Raw genomic sequence first — 19,405 nt, 5'->3', positions numbered from 1 at the left:
TGTTTTATAAGCAGATTGTAAGCAATTTTACCCATTCTATTAGTATAATAAATGAAATTATCTTTCAAAATTATAAACAACTTGTATAATTATAAAATAGTTTCATTTAAAACTTTATGACTTGATAATGATATTCAAATTGCAATTAAAGTCACAAAGATTTCTGATATTGACGCTGATAACGTGTCTGTTGCCTGTCTTGTGAGTGTCACACGTTTTCGTGTGAAATCACCCTACCTGTCAGTGGTTTGCGTGAGTCGGAGGAGTAAGATGTTAAAGAAGGTGGTGAGTTCTTTCTGCAGTCTTTGGCTGACATGGTTCTTCAGTTCCTCCGGCTCCCCTGGGCTCGGAGTCGAGGCCTGGGTCTCCACACCAAGCAGCAAATTAAGAATGGACGATGTCTCCTGGAAGATTGATAGAATTTTCTATTGGTTTATTTTTTGATTTTATGTTTACAGTATAAAAAATATATATATATTCTTCTTTTAATTAATTTTGGTTCCTTTAAATGTTTGTTTTGCCAACTAATTTCTTACACATCTTAAAAACACATCACCTTATCTGCCAACATTTCTAAACTAAACCAAACTGACCTATGGTAGTATGATGTAGAGCAAGCGCATCCTTCTTTATACCACCCAACCTTTCCCTGCAAAACTCTGATCTAGAAGAACCAAACATGCAGAATTTCTTGTTGAGCAGTGCACATGGAGAGTTAATAATATTAATAAGTGTAGAGAGCGACAGATGTTCCTGAAACAGCTCAGTAATTACAGAAAAGTCTGAGCAAAGCAGAGCTGCTCACCCCTACCAGGCATTCAATCTGAGTCTGCTTTAGCTGCCAGGGGAGGGCTTATTGTTTACACACACGTTAATGAGAAAACCAAGGTGAGACTGATTAAATCCTAAAAGTAGATCTCCCCGCTAAAACAGTGTGGTGATTCTTCTCCTCGGGCAAAACTATGAATCCAACTTTGTTCTAAGAGCTCAGGAAATAATCTCTTCTGCAGGTCTGAGGTGGTACGCTGTGATACTATTTTATCGTTATGAGAGAGTAATGTTTGGCTTTTCTGCCGGCATGTGATTTATTCAAGCTTTGATTACAGGTATATAACCCTCTGTGTTGGAGAGGAGAGAGTCTAACTAGATTACTTGCTAACAGAGATGCACACACGTATTTTACAAGCTTATACACACACACCAAAGACAAGCTACAGTGTAGTACACATAATAGCAGAAAATAGTACATAATCTATTCCCCAACCACACTGTAATGTATAACCAGTTTGTGTAGAATTCTCAAACATCCCTTTAAGTCAAAAGCTAAAAATGAATTTCAGGATTTTTTAGTGAGGTATCACTTTCATGCTTGCAGACACATTTTTTAGTGAGGTATCACTTTCATGCTTGCAGACACATATTTTCACCTGGTGGAGAAGCAGCTCCAGTATCCAGCGTAGGTCCTTGTCTTCTGGGTCAGATGCAGACTCTGTGTGCATCTGTTTGAAGTAGGCATTCAAAAATGCAACGATGCCCACTAGCAACCTCTCATCTTCAACATTGGCTGGACGCACCTGGAGAAACCTGAAGGGAGGAAGTGACAGAGACCGTGACAACGAGGAAGTGAGCATGGTTAAAAGAAAAATACTCAGTAATAACTTACAAATTCATTATTTGTCTAGTATACGGATTACTCTTCTTTGTTTTTTTCTATGAAACTAATAATTAAAAAATCATTGCATTGTGGATAATTGCACAAACCAATAATACGTTTTAAGACATATGCTGCAACAGTGAATAAGAAAAACATATAATTTGGCAGAGGGGTAGTGATAAACTGATGGAATTAACTGAAATAATTGACATACTTAAATGCACTTTGGTAGAGGCTCCTCTTGTTTTCCTCATTATTACAGATTTTTTTTTTCATTAAGTAAAACTTTAGCTTCAAGATTAGAGTTTTTTTATTTTTAGAACTTTAATAAATAAATATATTTGTCATTTAATTCGCTCAAAAGTTTTGTCAAACAAGTCATAAGTCTGTCGTACTTCCTCAGGAAAGCTTTAACACTCAAATCAGGCACTGTAACCAGAAAAGGCATTTAACACTTATAATTTATGTAATTTCTTCAAAATAAGACAAAAAGACAAAGCCATTCTGAGCTCACTGACACATGGAGATAAATGGGCTGAAAGCAAGTATTGTTTTGTTTTGAGAGCAGCAGTTATAATAATGGCATACTGTTGTTGAATGTCATAAAATCCCCCCATCATTATCTTAATTCATAAACCTTAACAAGACATATTTACTGGTTATTAGCATGTCAACCTAAAGTACAAGACTCTTAAACTGAATTTGTATCCAGTGTACCTTGTTAATGCTGCCTGCCAGCTGAGGGAGTGAAGGGTGTCTCTGAAGCTGTGGGTGGGGATTTGAGGGAGGGCCAGTCGGTCAATCAGTAAATAGAGGCTCAGCCTGGAAAGGGCGGAGGTCACAGAGCTGTGTCCTGCTGCCTTGACGATGGCCTTGATGCAGTCCTGCAGCGCAGTGGGAAGATGCACTGTCTGCAGCAACAGAATCTGTGCTTCTGACATCTTTAAGTCAGGATGAAATCTGTGGGGAACAACATGTAAATGGTTAAAAAATATATATATTCCAAAGCAGACTACGTGACTATTGATGTGCTGACAAGTGTGCTGCATCAGAAGCATACTAATGACTTCATTAACAAACATATTTGATCACCAATCTGGGGGGATGAGACATTTACGAGTCATCCAAAGAGAGATGTTATTTGAGAATTACTTGTAACTGAACCAAGCAGAGGTTGGCATCTTACCAGCTTCGATCAACAAGCAATTCTCGTGAAAACTGTCAAAATTATGTCAAAACAATATCAAAAAAGTAATAAGGTAGTAAAATAAACAAGACAAAACAGTATTATCAGAGACAAGGACTTGTGTTTTACATAAAAAGAAGATACCTCTCAATTTTCACTGTCTAACTCATCTCAAACAAGTACTTTTCTCCTAATCATAGCAATGTATGAAACTTAGTGGATTGATCAATCTATGGTGTGCTTGAAGCGTATTTGCTGTAATCAAGCTGGTTAGAACTGTGTGGGAGACATTCTCATCTTTTTGAATTAGGTCACATTAGAAGTAAATGAAGACAGATGAAACACAAGATGCCAAGCCTTTTGAAACAAAATCTTTACTACAATTCTCCACTAGAGAGAACATTGTATAAGAGTGCTGTGTGGCAGGATCTATATATCTATATCTATATCTATATCTATATCTATATCTATATCTATATGCTAACACCCCACTGCCTTCGTAAGAGTAAGAAACATTAGGGCTCCTACTCAGTAACATCGGTAGAGATGCCATGTAACTCTTCAAGAAGGTTGTCTATCCCAGAATGCCATGCAGTGTTCCAGGCCACCTGCAGGGCTAGGCGGGCGGGAGCCAGGGTCAGGAGGTCAGAGGACGGGGGTAGGACACAGCAGTACGGGCTGACAGCGTGATGACTCGCTGCCTGGAATGGGAGGTTGTACCTTGGAGAAGAGTAAACTGTTTGTATTGCTTGTGCAGAGATGTTGAATGTTAAATGTTGATCTTCATAATTTTACAGATGACTTTACCTGCGTATTACTGACAGTGGAAGGGAGAATGGTGTGAGGGTCACATCTGTGTTAGATATGTCCGACCTGATATGAAAGCAGGTTGCACAACAAAATATTGAATGGATGCACATTTATTTTAGGAAATGTAAAGCTCAAAATGAGGGGAAAATAAACTCACCATATTTCAATGCTGGCAATCTCGTCAAATAGCAGTAAACTCATCAGGACAGCGATCTCATTTCCATTGCCTTTGTTCTCCTTTAATATCAGTGATGCTATAATGAGGACATAACATAGCCAATTTATATTACAACCATCACTCTCAATCTCATGAATAAATGTATATAACACACATTTATAATTACATTACAGTGAAAAACAAAGTTGGAAACCCTCTACTAGATTTCCCATCCCTCATCAGGCCTTTCCTGCATTATAATTCAGAAATTTGGCATTTGAGGTTTTAACGCCACAAGTTAGCGCTCAAAACTGAGTTGTTTAAACATTACAATTGTAAAGCATAAAAACCTGGCACATATTTTTTGCATAAAACCTCTCAATAACATGTATGTCTGTCTGAATCTACAACTATACAGGTAGTCACAATCAAGATGTTATAATTTAAATTAAAAAGTATCTTAATTCAAAATGAGTGAATGATAATTTAGGCACAAATTATGCAGAGATAAGCACCATGGCAACTAGTTGCATCATACTAAAATGCCAATTACTGCAGTGTGACAACATGGTTAAAAGCTATGCATCAATGGATGACTTGTCATCTTTTTTTTTGAGAATATGCCCCTGAGCTACACAACACAGCGTGTATAGCTGTTACTTAATGAGTTGCCTTGTGAATGTACCCCTGAGCAGTGTGAGGAGCAGGAGGTTGCGATGTGCCAGACTGTGCCTCAGAGATGGATCCGCATACACCAGCTTCCTCAGGATACATACACAAGGCTCCAGCAGGCAATCTAAGCTCTGGGGAGAACAGCAACATACGCACCCAGTGTTTAATTGCAGGGAAAACACAAACAAACACACATATTCTCTTTCTGTCTCCTCCTGCTCTTTGTCTCTCACATACAAATTCACAGGGTCTTTATACTGTCTCTTCACATACGTTAAACCCAAGACTGCTCAGGTTACAGGCAATGGAGTGTTGGGACAAATATAACCTGTGGGCATCCCTCTCATACACACTTGTTAGTTGAGACAAATCATTCTTTGTAGCCCTGTTCCTTCACCTCCATGTAGCCAGACATGCTGGACGATTACCCCTGTTAGCAGCTTCTGATTCAAGGCCTGGGAATGATCAGCAGACTGTAGTAACTAGAGGGCAAAAATCACTGCTGACCAAGGCCTGTCTGACACTATTAACACAGGCCATCCTTCTATCATGCACGCCTTAGTGGGTTTCCTCCACATCCGCTGGCAACTCATGTACTCACATGAGCAGATATAAACGAGGACATGTACACGAACGGGAGCACATGAAATTGCATTTATGAGGTACAGAGGTTGTTTCACTTGGCGTCAACAGCAATTCATTTCACACACATCCATTTATCACTTTGCCAAAGCAGGTCTGTTTTTACCTTGTTGCCGTTTACACTCCCTGTAATGAAATAAACTATTTTTTCTGTTATTCCAAGAGTCTTCAGCACTGAGTGCATTGCTGTGTCTGCAGGGAAATAAGAGAACAATTCAATATACAGACAATAAACATTTGCATAATCATAAACTATTTGCTTTTTCTGCCTGTCTAAAACATATGGTGGTGGGAGGGCACCCACACTGCTGCAGTGGTTGCAAATTATTTTTACAAGGAAAGGATATTATCCCCTTTACAGAGTTGCAAGTACTTGTGGGGTACAGAGTGGGTCCACAGTATAAACAGTCAGTGTGTTTCCTATTAAAATATTCCTCAACAAGAGCACTCTCATAAGATATTTAAATGCCCAGAGAAAGACTTAAAGGGTTTTATTTAAGTATAAGCCTGACAGAGCCTAGATCCAGCATGGCATGTTTAAAAACTATACAATAGAAGAGTTTATAACAAATAATGTATATTAAAGTCAGTATCATTTACAGAAATCTGACCTTGTAGCACTACAGACAGCTGCTCCGCCGCTGATCTTCTCAGCGAGATGTCAACAGTGTCTGAGGACAGGATACCAAACAGCTTCTCCACCGACTCCACCTAGCCACCATTAAACACATTAAGTAACACTTTATATATGCTTATGCAGATGTGTATCTAAGTGTGTTTTTTCTTTATGTGTATGTGGATTTATACCTTAAGGACAGACTTGTTGCTGGTGTCCAGCGTGATGTCTAAAGGGTTTCTGAGGCAGAAGAGATTGGGGAGCAGGGAGATCACGGTTTGATCCAGGTCTGGTCTGGTGGTGTTAGCATCATCATCGCTGGTTAAGTGGGGCAGGATTTGTTGCACTGCTGCTATTCTCACACTGTTAATAATGAGCAAAATTCATGCAATACTTGCAGTTAAATATTTTATTCAAACTCCTACTGTTTAACATAGCTTGAAAACCACATAAAACAGCTCTATTCAGGTGGCAAAGCAAGCCTTTTATCTGCATTTCAGTACTTATACATGGTTGAAAATAATACCTGCCTTTTGTTTCTTACACAAAATCCATATGGTGATTGACTGTCAAAAAACAGCTGGCATGGCAATTAAATCTATTAGCTGTTTCCAAAACTTACCAGGGCTTGTCTCCTGGCCAGTGTTGGGTGTTAATTTCCATCTCTATCAATATTCATAGGCTGGGACTGGATAGCTGTTTTTACACATGCCTCACAGAGCACTTAGATGACTTGATATGAACATCAGCTGACAGCACCAGTCAGAAGTAATATGTCCATCACATTATGTGTTTTAAAGCAGCATATTTAGACTCTCAGGAGTTTGTCTGAATCACAAAAAGCCCCGAGATCCAACGTCAAACTAATCAAACAACTTTGCAACACTAAGACACAGAAGAAACATACCATCACAGACATATACACAACCACACATCTCTGATATGTGCAATCATCTGGGCAGGCACATATCACCCAAACAAACACAAAGAGACACAACATTGACAAAAGAAAGACCCAGACTCACGTGGGTTGTTTGGTAAAAAGCAGTCGGAGCGCTGCTTTTAGCTTGGCTGTGCTTGGAAACACGTTGTCTCTTGCCACGTCCGACATGTCACTTATCAGCAGGACGCAGTTTCCCAGTGATTCTTCAGTGCCAGCATAACCCTGCCACACACACACAGAAACACACAATGCAATTCTCAGACTGCCTTGGCAGACAATGGAGAAAACAATGGGGAATTCCAGCTAAGCTGCACAACAGTAAATAAAATATGCATCGCTTTGATTATGGGTGGTTTCATTTCGTCTCTTGTTGAAATGGTGGGCATCTATGAATGGCCTCCTTGAATTAGATCACACTTGACAGCCTAGTCAAAGTCTCATGTATATTCATGAAGAATTTCCAGGCTTTCTGTTGCCTGAAACTGAACAATTAATAAAAGCTTGTTTTTTCCTCCGAAAAAGGAAACAATATAACAAAGAATATGTAAATGAGAGAATAACTACATTTTTCTCACTGGCAGCTCAATATACAGTCTTTGTGGTTCAACAGTGCTAGAATTGATCTTTTGATCATAGCTGTTTTTGATTATGGCACATCCCCAGTGCCATAAATGTAATTAAATAAGTTCCGAACATGATGCAGCCTTATGAGCTCCGAAGTACAAATGCAACACAGCCTCTACAGGGAGCACAACACCTGTAATATGGGCATGACCGGGTAGAGTGCCTCATTGAATCTGTCCCAGGTTGATGCTGTCATCATCAATCGTCCTTTGAGCAGGAATAGCAGGATATCCTTGGCAGCAACGTTCACCTATAGATCACAGGTAAATTCACAAAGGCGCTGCCGGCAAAACATTTACTAGCAAGTACTGTCAGTGACAGACTTTTAAACCCCTAAATCACATGACAAAGGTGAGCCCTGACAGCTTAGCATGACCTAAAGCAATGTACAAAAACTCTAAAAAAAACAACACAAAACACACAGAAACCCATGCACATTTACTTTTACTTTCAATGAATACTCTTGTTTGATAACATTTATTCCTTTCAACTTTAAACTAGCATATTAAAAATGTAAGGAGTAAAAGTCAAGTTGGTTCTATAAACATGTGATATTGCCTACCTTCTCTGCGGAATCCTGGAGTCCAAAAGCACTTATTTCATAGAGCACCCTGTGGTGGGTAAGGAAGTTGATTCCACCGCAGGCTGCTGATTCCTGTCGTGACACATTCTGGATGCCAAGGCAGTCCTAGAGGTGTATGTAATCACACCAAAGCACATCATAAATTATCACTATCCTCTCACTTGTGCTCCCATACAGGAGTTCCAATTCACTTAAACGTAGCTGTGTGCTCTAGACGGTGGTTAGTAAAAATTGAAAGCAAGTCTGATTTCAAATGTCAAGTGGGTTTTTTTTATAGCACGCTGTCAAAGATGTGTGATTCATCCATCTTCATCCTACTTATTTACATATGGGTGCCCCACCAAACAGACCCACATTATGGCTTTAGTAGCCATAATTTTAGCCATGAACCTGCACACTCTCACTTAAACACTGATATTAGATGGCTCACTCTAACCTTGACCAGGTTTAAAGTGTGTTCGTATGTTTCCATCTTGACAGGCAGTGATGGATGGGAGAGCAGCTTGAGGAGAAGTTTCTGGCTCTCTGTTCGGAGGAATGGACTGGGCTGATCAAACTTCCACCTAGTGATGGATAAACCGAAGAATTCAAACTAGCATAATAAAAATAAGATATATAGATGCAGCAGAACAAATGACTGGCTTCACATTGCAAGATTTTTAACGTACAGGTAAGAGCAGATGTGAACACATTCCTTGATGATGGGCAAGTGCTTGTGAAAGGGGAGGCCGTCTATGGCTTGGTCTGCCAGCTCCAGTAACTCCAACCAGTTCTTCTCTCCCTTGATGGAGAAATAAATCAATGAATGAAGAAATAAAGCCTTAATGGGTGACGGGCTAAACAGGCCTGAGGGCCACAGCAAGTGACAGTAACATCTGTGTCTATCTATAATAGAGGACTGCCCTTTCATAGTAGACTGCAGACCTCATTTTGCTATTTGCTTACTGTGATTATGTGACATGCGGCTCATACCTCGGCTTGTGCTTCCTTGAGAAAGTTACAAGTGGATTCCATCCAGAGGGCAGCGCGGTTCACCCTCCTGTAGAGGTCATGGCTGTCTGAGTTCACCTGCTCCAAGTAGGCCACCGCTGTCTCTTGCATGCTGGGAAATAAACTTCCCAATGAAGTGTCCAAGCACAGGTGAAAAATAGCTGTTGCTGTGTTGTCCGGGAGATTGTCGCTAGCCTGTGTGATGTTAAAAAAATCTTAATTTACTTAGGCTACTGCTTTTTGAGTTTAAATTAAGTAATCACAGAAAACCAGAAAAGAAAGTATTGTGATTTGATCAAGCACGTACAAAGAAACAAAACAACACACACACACCTTCTCAGGAGGGAGGATGGTCTGTAGGAGTTTAATGGTGAATACAGCAATGCCTGTGTAGGCTATTCTGTGATGAACCTGAGAGCTGTGTGGAATATCTGTAGAATAGCTCTGATGGTAGCTGAGGATGTCCCCCAATAGTTCCATGCAGGCTTGCAGCTTCTCCTTCTAAATACAAACACAGACAGAAATTTAGACAAAAGCATGCATGCCACACAAACACAGCAACACACGTACATGCATTCACATCACGTGCATGTTCTCACACACACACACACACACACACACACACACACACACACACACACACACACACACACACACACACACACACACACACACACACACACACACACACACACAGCTACTGGCTGTGGGCCAAGAGAAAATTGCTCGTTCCAGGCGTTAGGAATTGAATGTAATCAGATTTCAGGGTTATTTTGGGACTAGATACAGATCCACCCTATCTCAGTATGAATAAATTGGAACAATCTATTCTCAGCCACTTTGTTCTAGGGAGGAGAAATTGAACAATAGAAGAAGTGAACCAGCAGGGGGCAGTAAATGCCCTGTGCATTGCTGTGGCTGGCATGAACAGTTTGGCCCGATCCCACAGGAAAAACCTAGAGGTCTGGCCAACTAAAGCTGCTCTCCACATAAAGATGACAAAACAGTTCTCAGGCTGCAAGACTCTGGGCATGTATTAAACAGCAGAGGGCCAGAGGGACCTGGGCTTGACAAGTGCATAAGTCCCCCTACATAGGAACATACTCTTTAAACAGTCAGAGGGTGACAAATAACTCTGCATGGTTAAAAAACACACACCAGTTTAACACAATCCATCGTGTGTGGACTTTATACACTTAAACAATTTTGTACTTAAACCCAGGGGTACAGACGTGTGCACATATGTGTAAGAAGCTATTTGTAACCAGCAGAAAGCCTTTGTAACATTATATAATTCATTCAGCTCAATCAAATGCCTACAGTTCTCCTTGATAGTTGAGTGCTGTATGCCTGTTTGTCTGTCGCAAACTGTCTGGTGGCCAACCCAGTTCCCCCTTTCAGTAAAGTGTATCCATTCATCTACATAAGAGGCTGTCATGAGTTGTGTTTTGACTTGCCAGCTCCATCCCCACCAGGCTGCGATCGTCCCAGACCAGCTCACTAACACTGTCCCCGAGCAAGAGGACGGCGTCGCACAGCAGTTCCAGAACACGATGGAGCGCATGGGAACCCTCTGAGAAAGAAGAGAGGGGGAGAGGAACTGAGCAAGAGCAAGGAAGATATTTATTTTTTTGGTAGGATCAAGAATTGACAGAATGCAGTCAATATGGTGAAACAGGTGAAAGTGGATATGGGCAATATGTGATCGTTACCCAAGCAAAAAAAGACAGACAGTGGTAACTGATTTATATAATTTGCAAAATCTTTCCCTTTTTACATAAAAGACTCCTACCTGTTTTAAGCAGTGGGATGGCATGTTCCATGGTGGCAACAGTGAACTGAGCCAAAGTGAGCTGCTGTAACTGCAACTCCAGGACATCTTCTGCACCCAGGTCAGGAAACTCCAAGTGGGTCGCGTCTGCAGGTGACTGGGGCATCTGCCTGGGGGCCTGGACTGATGCTCCCCCTCTGTGCGAGCTGACACTGGATGGATCACAGACAAGAGAGAAGGATAACTGTAAATTCATCATCTGTACTTGTAACACTCAAATACAAGGAGTGACGTACGAGCTGTATAGGGATGGATCATAAAACATGAGCCATCACAGGAATCAGAACTGATTTTTAAAACACTGTAAACCGTCCGCTAGAGGGCTCCTGGTCTTATTCATATCTAAAAAAGAATAATAACATCCTCCAGACTCTTTCTGATGTCGTTTTATCTTAGTGTGGGGGTTGCTGGTGTCACCAGCAATTTTGTCATTATCAAAGCCACAAAAAATCTCACAGTGCACAAGTTTCTAAAAAGTATGAGACTTTCTTGTTGAGTGTAAGGTCTGGTGAACAGAGTTGACAACAATGCTGAATCAAATCAAAAAGTAATTTCATCAAGCAAGAGAGATAGACTATTTGTGCCTCAGAAGTGCAGCTGAGTGAATCTCTGCTCTCACTGCCAAGATGATTGCTAGAGAAATGCAAAGAAACAATACCGAGCAAGAACATAAGTACCAAAAGAGAGACTGTTTAGTTTCTTTCAGAATTTTTTTGAAAATGCAGTTAGACGTTAATGTGGAGTTGCCTACATGCACACACCTGGTGGAAGCTGCATCTCCATCTTGGCCATCCCCACTGGCTCTCTGGCCTGTGCGTCCCACCACAGAGGGCCGAGGAGAGCACTCTGCCGCCGGAGAGGAGGCCTGGGAACGCTGGGTCCCACGCACTTCCTGGGAGTGGGAAAAGGACGAGTTCGGGGACACAGGATCTAAACAACAACAAAAACAAAAAAAGTGCATACTTGCACATTAGTTGCACATAGACCCTGAATGATAAAGCAAAGTGAAGATTATGTTAAAATGATTCTTTGTAAGAAATGAATCGGTTGGATCAAAAAGCGAATACATTTATTCTAATTAAATTGATAATTTGAAAAAGAAAAAGGTAAACTACACATCAAAACATGCAACATGAAATAGTTCAGAATGTTGAAAACAAACACTTGAAACATGTAAAACAATGTGCTATGATTTGGGAATTGATCGTGTAAAGCTTATGATTGAAAATTGCAACCAAATAATAAATATATTTGTTCATAATAAAGGGACACATGTAAACTAACAGCATAAGCATCCAAAATCTACAAATCATCAGCTGCAACTCATATGGCATGGTACCTTGCTTTGTAGAGTAGAAGCTTGGATCTTGATAAAAGCGCAGTCTCCTCCGCAGCCCCACACAAAGCTGCCGCAGGCACAAAAGAGCCTGCAAGTGGAGGTACCTTGCCTCACCTTTACCTGAACCCAGCCTCAACAGGGACAGAAGGTTCTGAAAACAGAAAGGGATATTAGAGCATTATCATAACTGTAAATCTGGGTTGTGGAAGTTTTTCTGAGGACCTAATAACCAACCAGTAACATCCAATTAGGACATTATCTTGGCTAAATACATTTCTTGACGGCTCTGTACAACAGAAACAGAAACAACAGAGCCCAAACTGAAACAATGTACAAAGACAGTGTTCAAACAGGACCTAAACTCAGACAGTGATAGAAAACTCGTTATAAAGTTCGCTAAATAAAAAGGGCAAGTAGAATTGAATTATTTACTCCAACCATTTACCGCAACAATTTACTCAAAGTTTTGATTCCATGCCCTCTTTGGCTAATGATGTCATGTCTGAAAATCCTCAAAAGCTCTTGTAACTCAAAGGAGGGCAGAGTAAAGCCACAATTGGAAAAGTACTTTCCCATAATGCTTTTTGATGATGAGACTGCAGGGTGACAGTTTGCTAATACTGCCTGGAGAACGATCTAACGGAATGCACCACTTTATTACAAAACATTAATGTTCACAGTGTGGCTCATCGAGGCATGTCTTCACCAACACTCTGTCTATGCCAATTAAAAGAAGAGCTCAGTTAAGAGATGAACTATGTTGCCAACATGATACTAGTGGGTACCTCAAAAAGTGCAGTCCCCCTTTTCTTTTTTCTTTTTACAGTAATGCGGAGAAAGTATATCTCTTGAATGTAAAAAAAAATAAATGGGGATTGCTGTTGATTTTCATAAGTTGGCCCCATGTGAATTCAGTTACAATACACACTAACTTGACACGAGCAAAACTACCTTTTTATTTGAAAACAAATGACAGTTTAGATTTCTCCAAAGCCATCAAGACCAGGAAAAGGACTCCTGCAGACAACTTGGACCAGTTTTACAGAATCCCTGATATTCATCATGACCAAACTATATCCTCGCTGCAATCTAGTGCCCGCTCAAGCAAAGTAAGGCCCCAGAGGGCTCCACAACCTCCTACAAGATCAGGGACACCAAATTATAAATTGGTGTTTTGTTCAAGGACACCATTTGACAGGTTATTATTTTGACAGTAGCTTGAGTGACCATCCCATAAATTCCATTGTGGGATGGTCACGCTAGCCACTCAAAGCAATCCATTTCATCTAACTGATGTGATTAAACAAGAATGCTTTACATTACGAACAGTTGGCCGAGAACCTTCAGAAAATAAACATGCCCAGGTGGAATTCTTCAGTCACATCTTTAATTTTGTCTCTTGGGACAGCCATGTTGAATCAAGCATTGAGAGATTTTAGAGTAAGCAACAATCCACTATTTTTAAGTAAAGTAAGTGCAAATCAAATACAGGCTTTTGTCTTGAAGCATAAACATTGGAACTGTCACAAATCAAACATCCTGTAAAGTAAAAATGACAGCCATTCTAATGCCCTGTCCAAGGTGCTGAAATTTATACAAATTCTACTGGTTATTATTTTTAGCGACATACTTGATCTCAGTATGCCGACAGTTGCAGCGACACCGAAACATTCAGAAGAAACTCATTGTACCAGAAGGTGCTTGGATTCTAACATTACCTGTATTAGCCTGGAATTAAACTTGTGAAAGCAAATAATGGGACCTGCAACCACTACAGCACACTTTCTGTATGCAACATCTTTCTGTATGCAACAACCTTGCAGACTTGGGCTCAAATACCAACCTAATGCTCAACGTCAGTAAAACCAAGGAGCTGGTTGTTGATTTTAGAAAAAAGGAGGCACACACCACTGTCTACATCAATGGAGCTGAGGTGGAGCAAGTAAACAGCTTTAAGCTCCTGGGAATCAGCATAATAAAAACATGTTCATCACACATCTCCATCCTGTAGAAGAAAGCTCATAAATAGCTGTATTTCTTAAAGAAACTTGAGAAGGCAAAATTCCGGCACCAAGTTCAATAGAAAGCCTCCTGACTGCGAACATTACAAACTGGCATGGGATGTGTACGGCACAGGACAAGAGGGCTCTGGAGCAGGGGATTAAACCGCCCAAAACCTCATTGGCACCCATCTACTGAGCATCAGTGATATTGGTGAGAAGAGGAGCCCGCAAAGAGATAAGGGGATATTAAAATACAAAACCTGACCCAGAAAGAACATTTGCACCCTGCTACCATCTGGAAAGAGATACAGAAGTATCAGCTACCGCACCACCATACTTCAAAACAGCTTCTTTCCTCTGGCTTTGAGACTCTTTAATTCATCCTCCAACCTGCATATATAAAATATTATCACCTAGCACCTCTCACCTAGCCAAATTCCTTGTATCTGTAACATACTTGGCAATAAACCATTTCTGATACTAGTTTTTTGTTTTCTTTTTAGCAAATTGGGACTGGAATCCAAATTTTGCTGTGCAACCGTGTCCTACAATGCAGATAATAACCTTGTAACCTTGTATAATTTAAGTTTTGATCTTTCCACAAATCTTTCAAAAATGTACCATATAGCTAAGCATAATTGTATGCACATTTACAATACTATTGTTACTGCAAGAACATGGGAATGTAATAATACCTGTACAATACTTGGTCTTTGCAGGAAGATCTCAGCAGGAAAGTCTTGCATAATGACATCACACAGAAGTTCACATGTGGTCCGCACCAAGTTTGGGTTGCTGCTCCTTAGAGAACTGATTCAAAGGAATTAGGTCAGATATATTTAATACTCAGTAATTTAACATCACTGCATAAACACCTTTTTTTTGGAATTTAAACTGTCAAGTAACAAAAGTTAGCACAGAATGTTTCTTAGTATGGTTAACTAGTTCTTCAATGATTTGTTTCCTTAAATAAATCATTATTTTGTTAATTTAACATTACATTGCGTTAATTACATTGCATTTTAACCAGGCATATATCATTTGTTAGGTTCACGTATTGCCTCTCACCTCTCATTGGATGAAAGTATGTGTCTGTCTGTGTTTGTCAAAGTCAGCCACGGAAACACAGAAAACTTGAGACATCTCACAGACTCATGCACTGTACAACACAGAAGGATAAAACGTGTAAAACAAGTAATTCATAGAATAAACATAAGGGTATGTCTTTAGATAAAACTGCAAGCAAAATTCAAAATGAGAGCCAGCACACTAAGGACTCTAAAGAAGAGTATTCAAAGTACGGGTACCTGCTATCTTCTGCGCTGGTACATCTGTATGGCTTGGCATGGTCTTGTGGAAATAGCCCATTTTAGGAAAATGGTCTTCAGCTGGAACAACTGTAGGTGCTACCACAGAGACACCAGATCTGTTAAAATATCCCTTTTATATACTGCAATTATTTCATAAATCTGTATTAAGCAAACTGACAACCCACACAATGCTCTTCGGCCTCTCTTCTTCATAAAATGACAAACACTTAGAGGTTTCTAGAAAACAAAATGAAAACAAACAACCATTTGGCTTTAACTTGCAACACCTGTTGGAGTTGTAGAACGCTGTCCATGCGAGTAGACCATTATGTGACAAGGGAGTAGCTCAGGTAGCAGAAACAGCTGGTCCAGGGTTCCATCAATGACAGCTCGCAGTCTGGGTTCCACATTAGGAGACAGTTGAGTGAGGAAGTCCACGGCCCCAACGTCTCTTAGCATCTGGGCTGCACTCGGATGCTTGGAAGACAGAATGACATAATAAATGAAAAAAAACAACTATAGTTCAATGTAATGCAGCAGTGTAAAATCACTTAGCATGGGTGTTGCTATAACAAATCTCTCTCTGGGCAAAACACTGAAGCCTGACATGAAACTTTATTAAATCACATATTGGTAAAAGACAAAAAAGTTTGGTTAGCCTGGTTAAAGAAAGGATGAAGCCACAGAGGCCACAATTACATTTAAAGTTCATCAGTATATGTGCAGCTAGCAGACTGCTCCTCTCTAGCCACTTACCTGGTGATGCATGTTATCTAGCATGTAGTTAGACATGTATCTACCTTTGATAAAGTTGAGAGCAACTCCAGGACCTCCTCCTGCATTGGCACCTCGGGGAAATTGAACCATTCAAGGAGATGCACGAAAAGCATCTTCTCTTGGACAATGTCCGAGACGGATATGAGGGAATGGTCCAGCTTACATATGATGTTCTTCAATGCACGAACTCGTATCTCCACCAAAGTGTGACCTTAAGGTTAAAACAAAGCGTTAAGTTGAGCAGAAACTTGTATTGTTAGCTAACGTTAGCTAGCATGCGGCTAACAACAGGTGAAGTTCAGGTAAAGTCATTTGCTAAGCTAAAGAGTTAGCTCACCTATTTTCTTTATAAGTGGAGATAACTCCATGTTCAATGTACTGCGTCTCTTGTGTGAAAAACAGTTTATAAATCTCCATCAACGACCGAGACTTGAGTGGTTGTCTGCCAGTGACATGTCAACACAACAGCCCGGGTTTGTTTTCAACAACCGCGCCAGTCGGTCCACTTCCGGTGGAGTCCCAGGGTGCGTTCAAGAGTTCAACTGTGTAGGACAAACTTTTTTGTTTGTATTTTTGTGATACTTCATAGTTAAAGATCCACAAAACATTTGCACAGTGAGTGTAGACACAGAAATTATGCTATACTTTCTCATATATACAAACAGGGCAGCATGTTCTTTGAAACCCAGCTTGCAGCAATGGAAGTGCAGAGAGAACAGACATTAAGTGTTGCCAAATTGCAGCTGCATATAAGCAACAACAAAAAAAAAACCTGTAAGATTTAGACAAAAGCTGAACAGCAGTTACACAACCAACCAAAGGGCTATGATACTTGTAAATAACTTAAGGTACAGTACCAGTACTTCTCATTCAACTACTTTGAAGAATCTAAAATATAAAACATATTCTGGTTTGTTGAGCATTTGTTTGTTTACCACATAATTCCATATGTGTTCTTTCATAGTTTGGATGTCTTCAATATTAATCTACAATGTAGAAAAAAATAAAAATAAAGAAAAACCATTGAATGAGAAGGTGTGTCCAAACTTTTGACTGGTATGTTAAAAGTAACACTGGTATCGTATATTGTCCAAGTTTGTTATTTATTCTACCACCTTCAATGACACTAGCAGCCCTAAACTCTTTTTAAGGCATTTACTTTCTATTACTATCTTTGCCAAGGACCCTCTAACATGTGCAGTAGATCTAATCTCATTATGTCCAAAGACACCCTGTCTGTAGCTGGGCCTTTCTTTAAACGGTGTTTGTGACATATCTGATGTGCCAATTTAAGGCATATCTCTCTCATCGGATCTTTTGAAATGTTAAACATGCTTACGCAATTTCCCTTGCAAAGATAATCAGTGTTTCAGGGCATGTTTCAAACAGCAGCCACATTATCCTAAATTAGGATTACACATTATTAAATGAATCTTGTAAATCATTGATGTTCTCAAAAATCAAAGGTGATTTGCATCGCCTCTTAACACAAGTGCAGGCATAAATTATTTTGAAACTCTGTGCCTAGGTTAATCCAGTTGCAAAAGATCTCACACTTGAGATGTGATGTGGATATGATCAGCTGACAGGGTGATAATTAACAAACTTAGCAAATGGTAATTTGATATGATAACAATATAATGACACAGCTTTTGAAAATTCCAAAGGGATTTAAGCCCATAATTAATTTGGCTGCGTGTTGTATCTTCTACTATCACCTAAAAGAGTTTGAGGGAAAAGGATAATCTATCCTTTTATAATCCATTACTTTTTTACTCTTACATACTTCACATGTAAGTACATCACAACAATATCATAAGTAATTTTAATGTTAGATACATCACATCCTTGTTCCAGAGCTACTATCCAAATGAGCCAAATATTCAAATCCAAGATGCTTGGATGAATGGAAAATTATTGTTTACACACATCCCTGTCATTTTGTGTGACACATTTGTTATGTTTGGAAACCTTTGCACCTCGACCAGAATTCAAAACAAAGTTTTGTGGGTTGGAACAGAGTTTGTCTGCACAGCATGCGTCATATTGATGAACCTGCCAAAAGGTCCGACTTGAGGAGTTTAAGAAATACATTACGGTTTGCCCAAGCTCTGATAGAGTATATAGGACTGAGTTTGTATTTTAATGTTGTTGACATTCTGCAGTTGTACAAGGAGAATACGGAGTGAGAGTTCTGACACCCAAACAACTGAGGAGGTCTTCTTTGCCTGGTGGAGAGATACATCGCCCTAGGTCAGACTAGGAGGTCTCAATAGCTGTTGAGTCTGCTTCAAACAGTACATCACATCGTTTCTGTCTGACAACCACTGAATGTCTTCGATCGTTTGTTAGCATAGGCTGCAGAAAGGAAGCAAAACTTCACTTTAAATAAATGAAAACATGGGGTATGGTGTATGTCTTTAAGCCCTGCATCTTTGACCATCAGACATAAGGTATGCTATTCTCCCAGATGTCTTTACAGATGTTTTCCCTCATATCCCAAAACCTGCAGTTATCCCTTTATTCATATGCCCTGTAAACATTTTTGTAACTCTATATAAGTTTTTATTAAGTTTGAAGGGATATTTGTGTTTTGCACTTTCAGCCTTTAATTGCCTTTGTTTGGAAATGCAATTTAAGGATTTTTTAACATTTTAATTCCTATGCAAAATCTGTCATTTATTTTAAATCAGGCTCAATTACTCATGGGCCAAAAAACACCTCGGGCGATTAATGAATGTAAGCCTGATCTCTGATTGGAAATCCTGCCAATTTAAATACTTTGAAGCCAGATTTACTCATGAAGCATCTCAGTCTCTGGACTCTCACAATGGTTAAAGCTGATCATGAGTCTTCATGGGCCTGACCACATTGGCCAACAGAGAGAAGTCATGGAGCACTATACTGCTGATTTACGGTTCATTTAGGAGATAATTGGTAGAGATAAGCTAGTGTATAGAGTTGGAAAAGCAGCATAAATTTGCATTTTTTCCACTGACAAGGTCAAAACATGCTGCAAAATCACAACAAATTATAGGAACTGTATGAAAAATTCAAGAAAAATACCCTTCCTCGACCCTTTCTAGTAATTTTCATACAGTCCATGCATATTTGCACATCTAGGGACTTTAAACTTGGCTGTAAATGTAAATGTGAGGAAACTGCAGTAAACTAAACCATGTTCAGTAAGTCTATCACCAAATGTTTCACGAGGGCTGCTGGGCAAAAGGATTTGTTGTTGCCCTTACAGCATTTTTTGCTTAAAACA

At 39.8% G+C, this 19,405-nt stretch overlaps 1 protein-coding gene across 1 annotated transcript in view; it reads right to left on the bottom strand.

Annotated features, from left to right (window-relative positions):
* rttn (rotatin) overlaps positions 1 to 16,631 on the bottom strand; it is a 31,279-nt gene extending 14,648 nt beyond the window's left edge. Inside the window, exons 1-27 of the mRNA XM_054622888.1 lie at positions 16,475 to 16,631; positions 16,161 to 16,348; positions 15,648 to 15,837; positions 15,358 to 15,456; positions 15,119 to 15,209; positions 14,746 to 14,860; positions 12,048 to 12,198; positions 11,470 to 11,638; positions 10,670 to 10,860; positions 10,335 to 10,450; positions 9,211 to 9,378; positions 8,860 to 9,072; positions 8,556 to 8,668; positions 8,324 to 8,450; positions 7,867 to 7,992; positions 7,438 to 7,554; positions 6,763 to 6,902; positions 5,929 to 6,100; positions 5,733 to 5,832; positions 5,228 to 5,313; positions 4,493 to 4,610; positions 3,808 to 3,904; positions 3,648 to 3,713; positions 3,369 to 3,560; positions 2,372 to 2,614; positions 1,428 to 1,584; positions 238 to 404 (exon numbers count right to left, since the gene is read on the bottom strand). Of these exons, the coding sequence (XP_054478863.1) occupies positions 238 to 404; positions 1,428 to 1,584; positions 2,372 to 2,614; positions 3,369 to 3,560; positions 3,648 to 3,713; positions 3,808 to 3,904; positions 4,493 to 4,610; positions 5,228 to 5,313; positions 5,733 to 5,832; positions 5,929 to 6,100; positions 6,763 to 6,902; positions 7,438 to 7,554; positions 7,867 to 7,992; positions 8,324 to 8,450; positions 8,556 to 8,668; positions 8,860 to 9,072; positions 9,211 to 9,378; positions 10,335 to 10,450; positions 10,670 to 10,860; positions 11,470 to 11,638; positions 12,048 to 12,198; positions 14,746 to 14,860; positions 15,119 to 15,209; positions 15,358 to 15,456; positions 15,648 to 15,837; positions 16,161 to 16,348; positions 16,475 to 16,505 (3,743 nt within the window). The 5' untranslated portion in view covers positions 16,506 to 16,631. The remainder of the gene's footprint in view (positions 1 to 237; positions 405 to 1,427; positions 1,585 to 2,371; positions 2,615 to 3,368; positions 3,561 to 3,647; positions 3,714 to 3,807; positions 3,905 to 4,492; positions 4,611 to 5,227; positions 5,314 to 5,732; positions 5,833 to 5,928; positions 6,101 to 6,762; positions 6,903 to 7,437; positions 7,555 to 7,866; positions 7,993 to 8,323; positions 8,451 to 8,555; positions 8,669 to 8,859; positions 9,073 to 9,210; positions 9,379 to 10,334; positions 10,451 to 10,669; positions 10,861 to 11,469; positions 11,639 to 12,047; positions 12,199 to 14,745; positions 14,861 to 15,118; positions 15,210 to 15,357; positions 15,457 to 15,647; positions 15,838 to 16,160; positions 16,349 to 16,474) is intronic.
* Positions 16,632 to 19,405: the final 2,774 nt, after the last annotated feature.

Source organism: Anoplopoma fimbria, chromosome 21 (genome assembly GCF_027596085.1).
Source record: "Anoplopoma fimbria isolate UVic2021 breed Golden Eagle Sablefish chromosome 21, Afim_UVic_2022, whole genome shotgun sequence".
Classification (NCBI taxonomy): domain Eukaryota; kingdom Metazoa; phylum Chordata; class Actinopteri; order Perciformes; family Anoplopomatidae; genus Anoplopoma; species Anoplopoma fimbria.
Note: the sequence above shows the minus strand (reverse complement) of the source record. Positions and strands in the feature narration are given on the sequence as shown.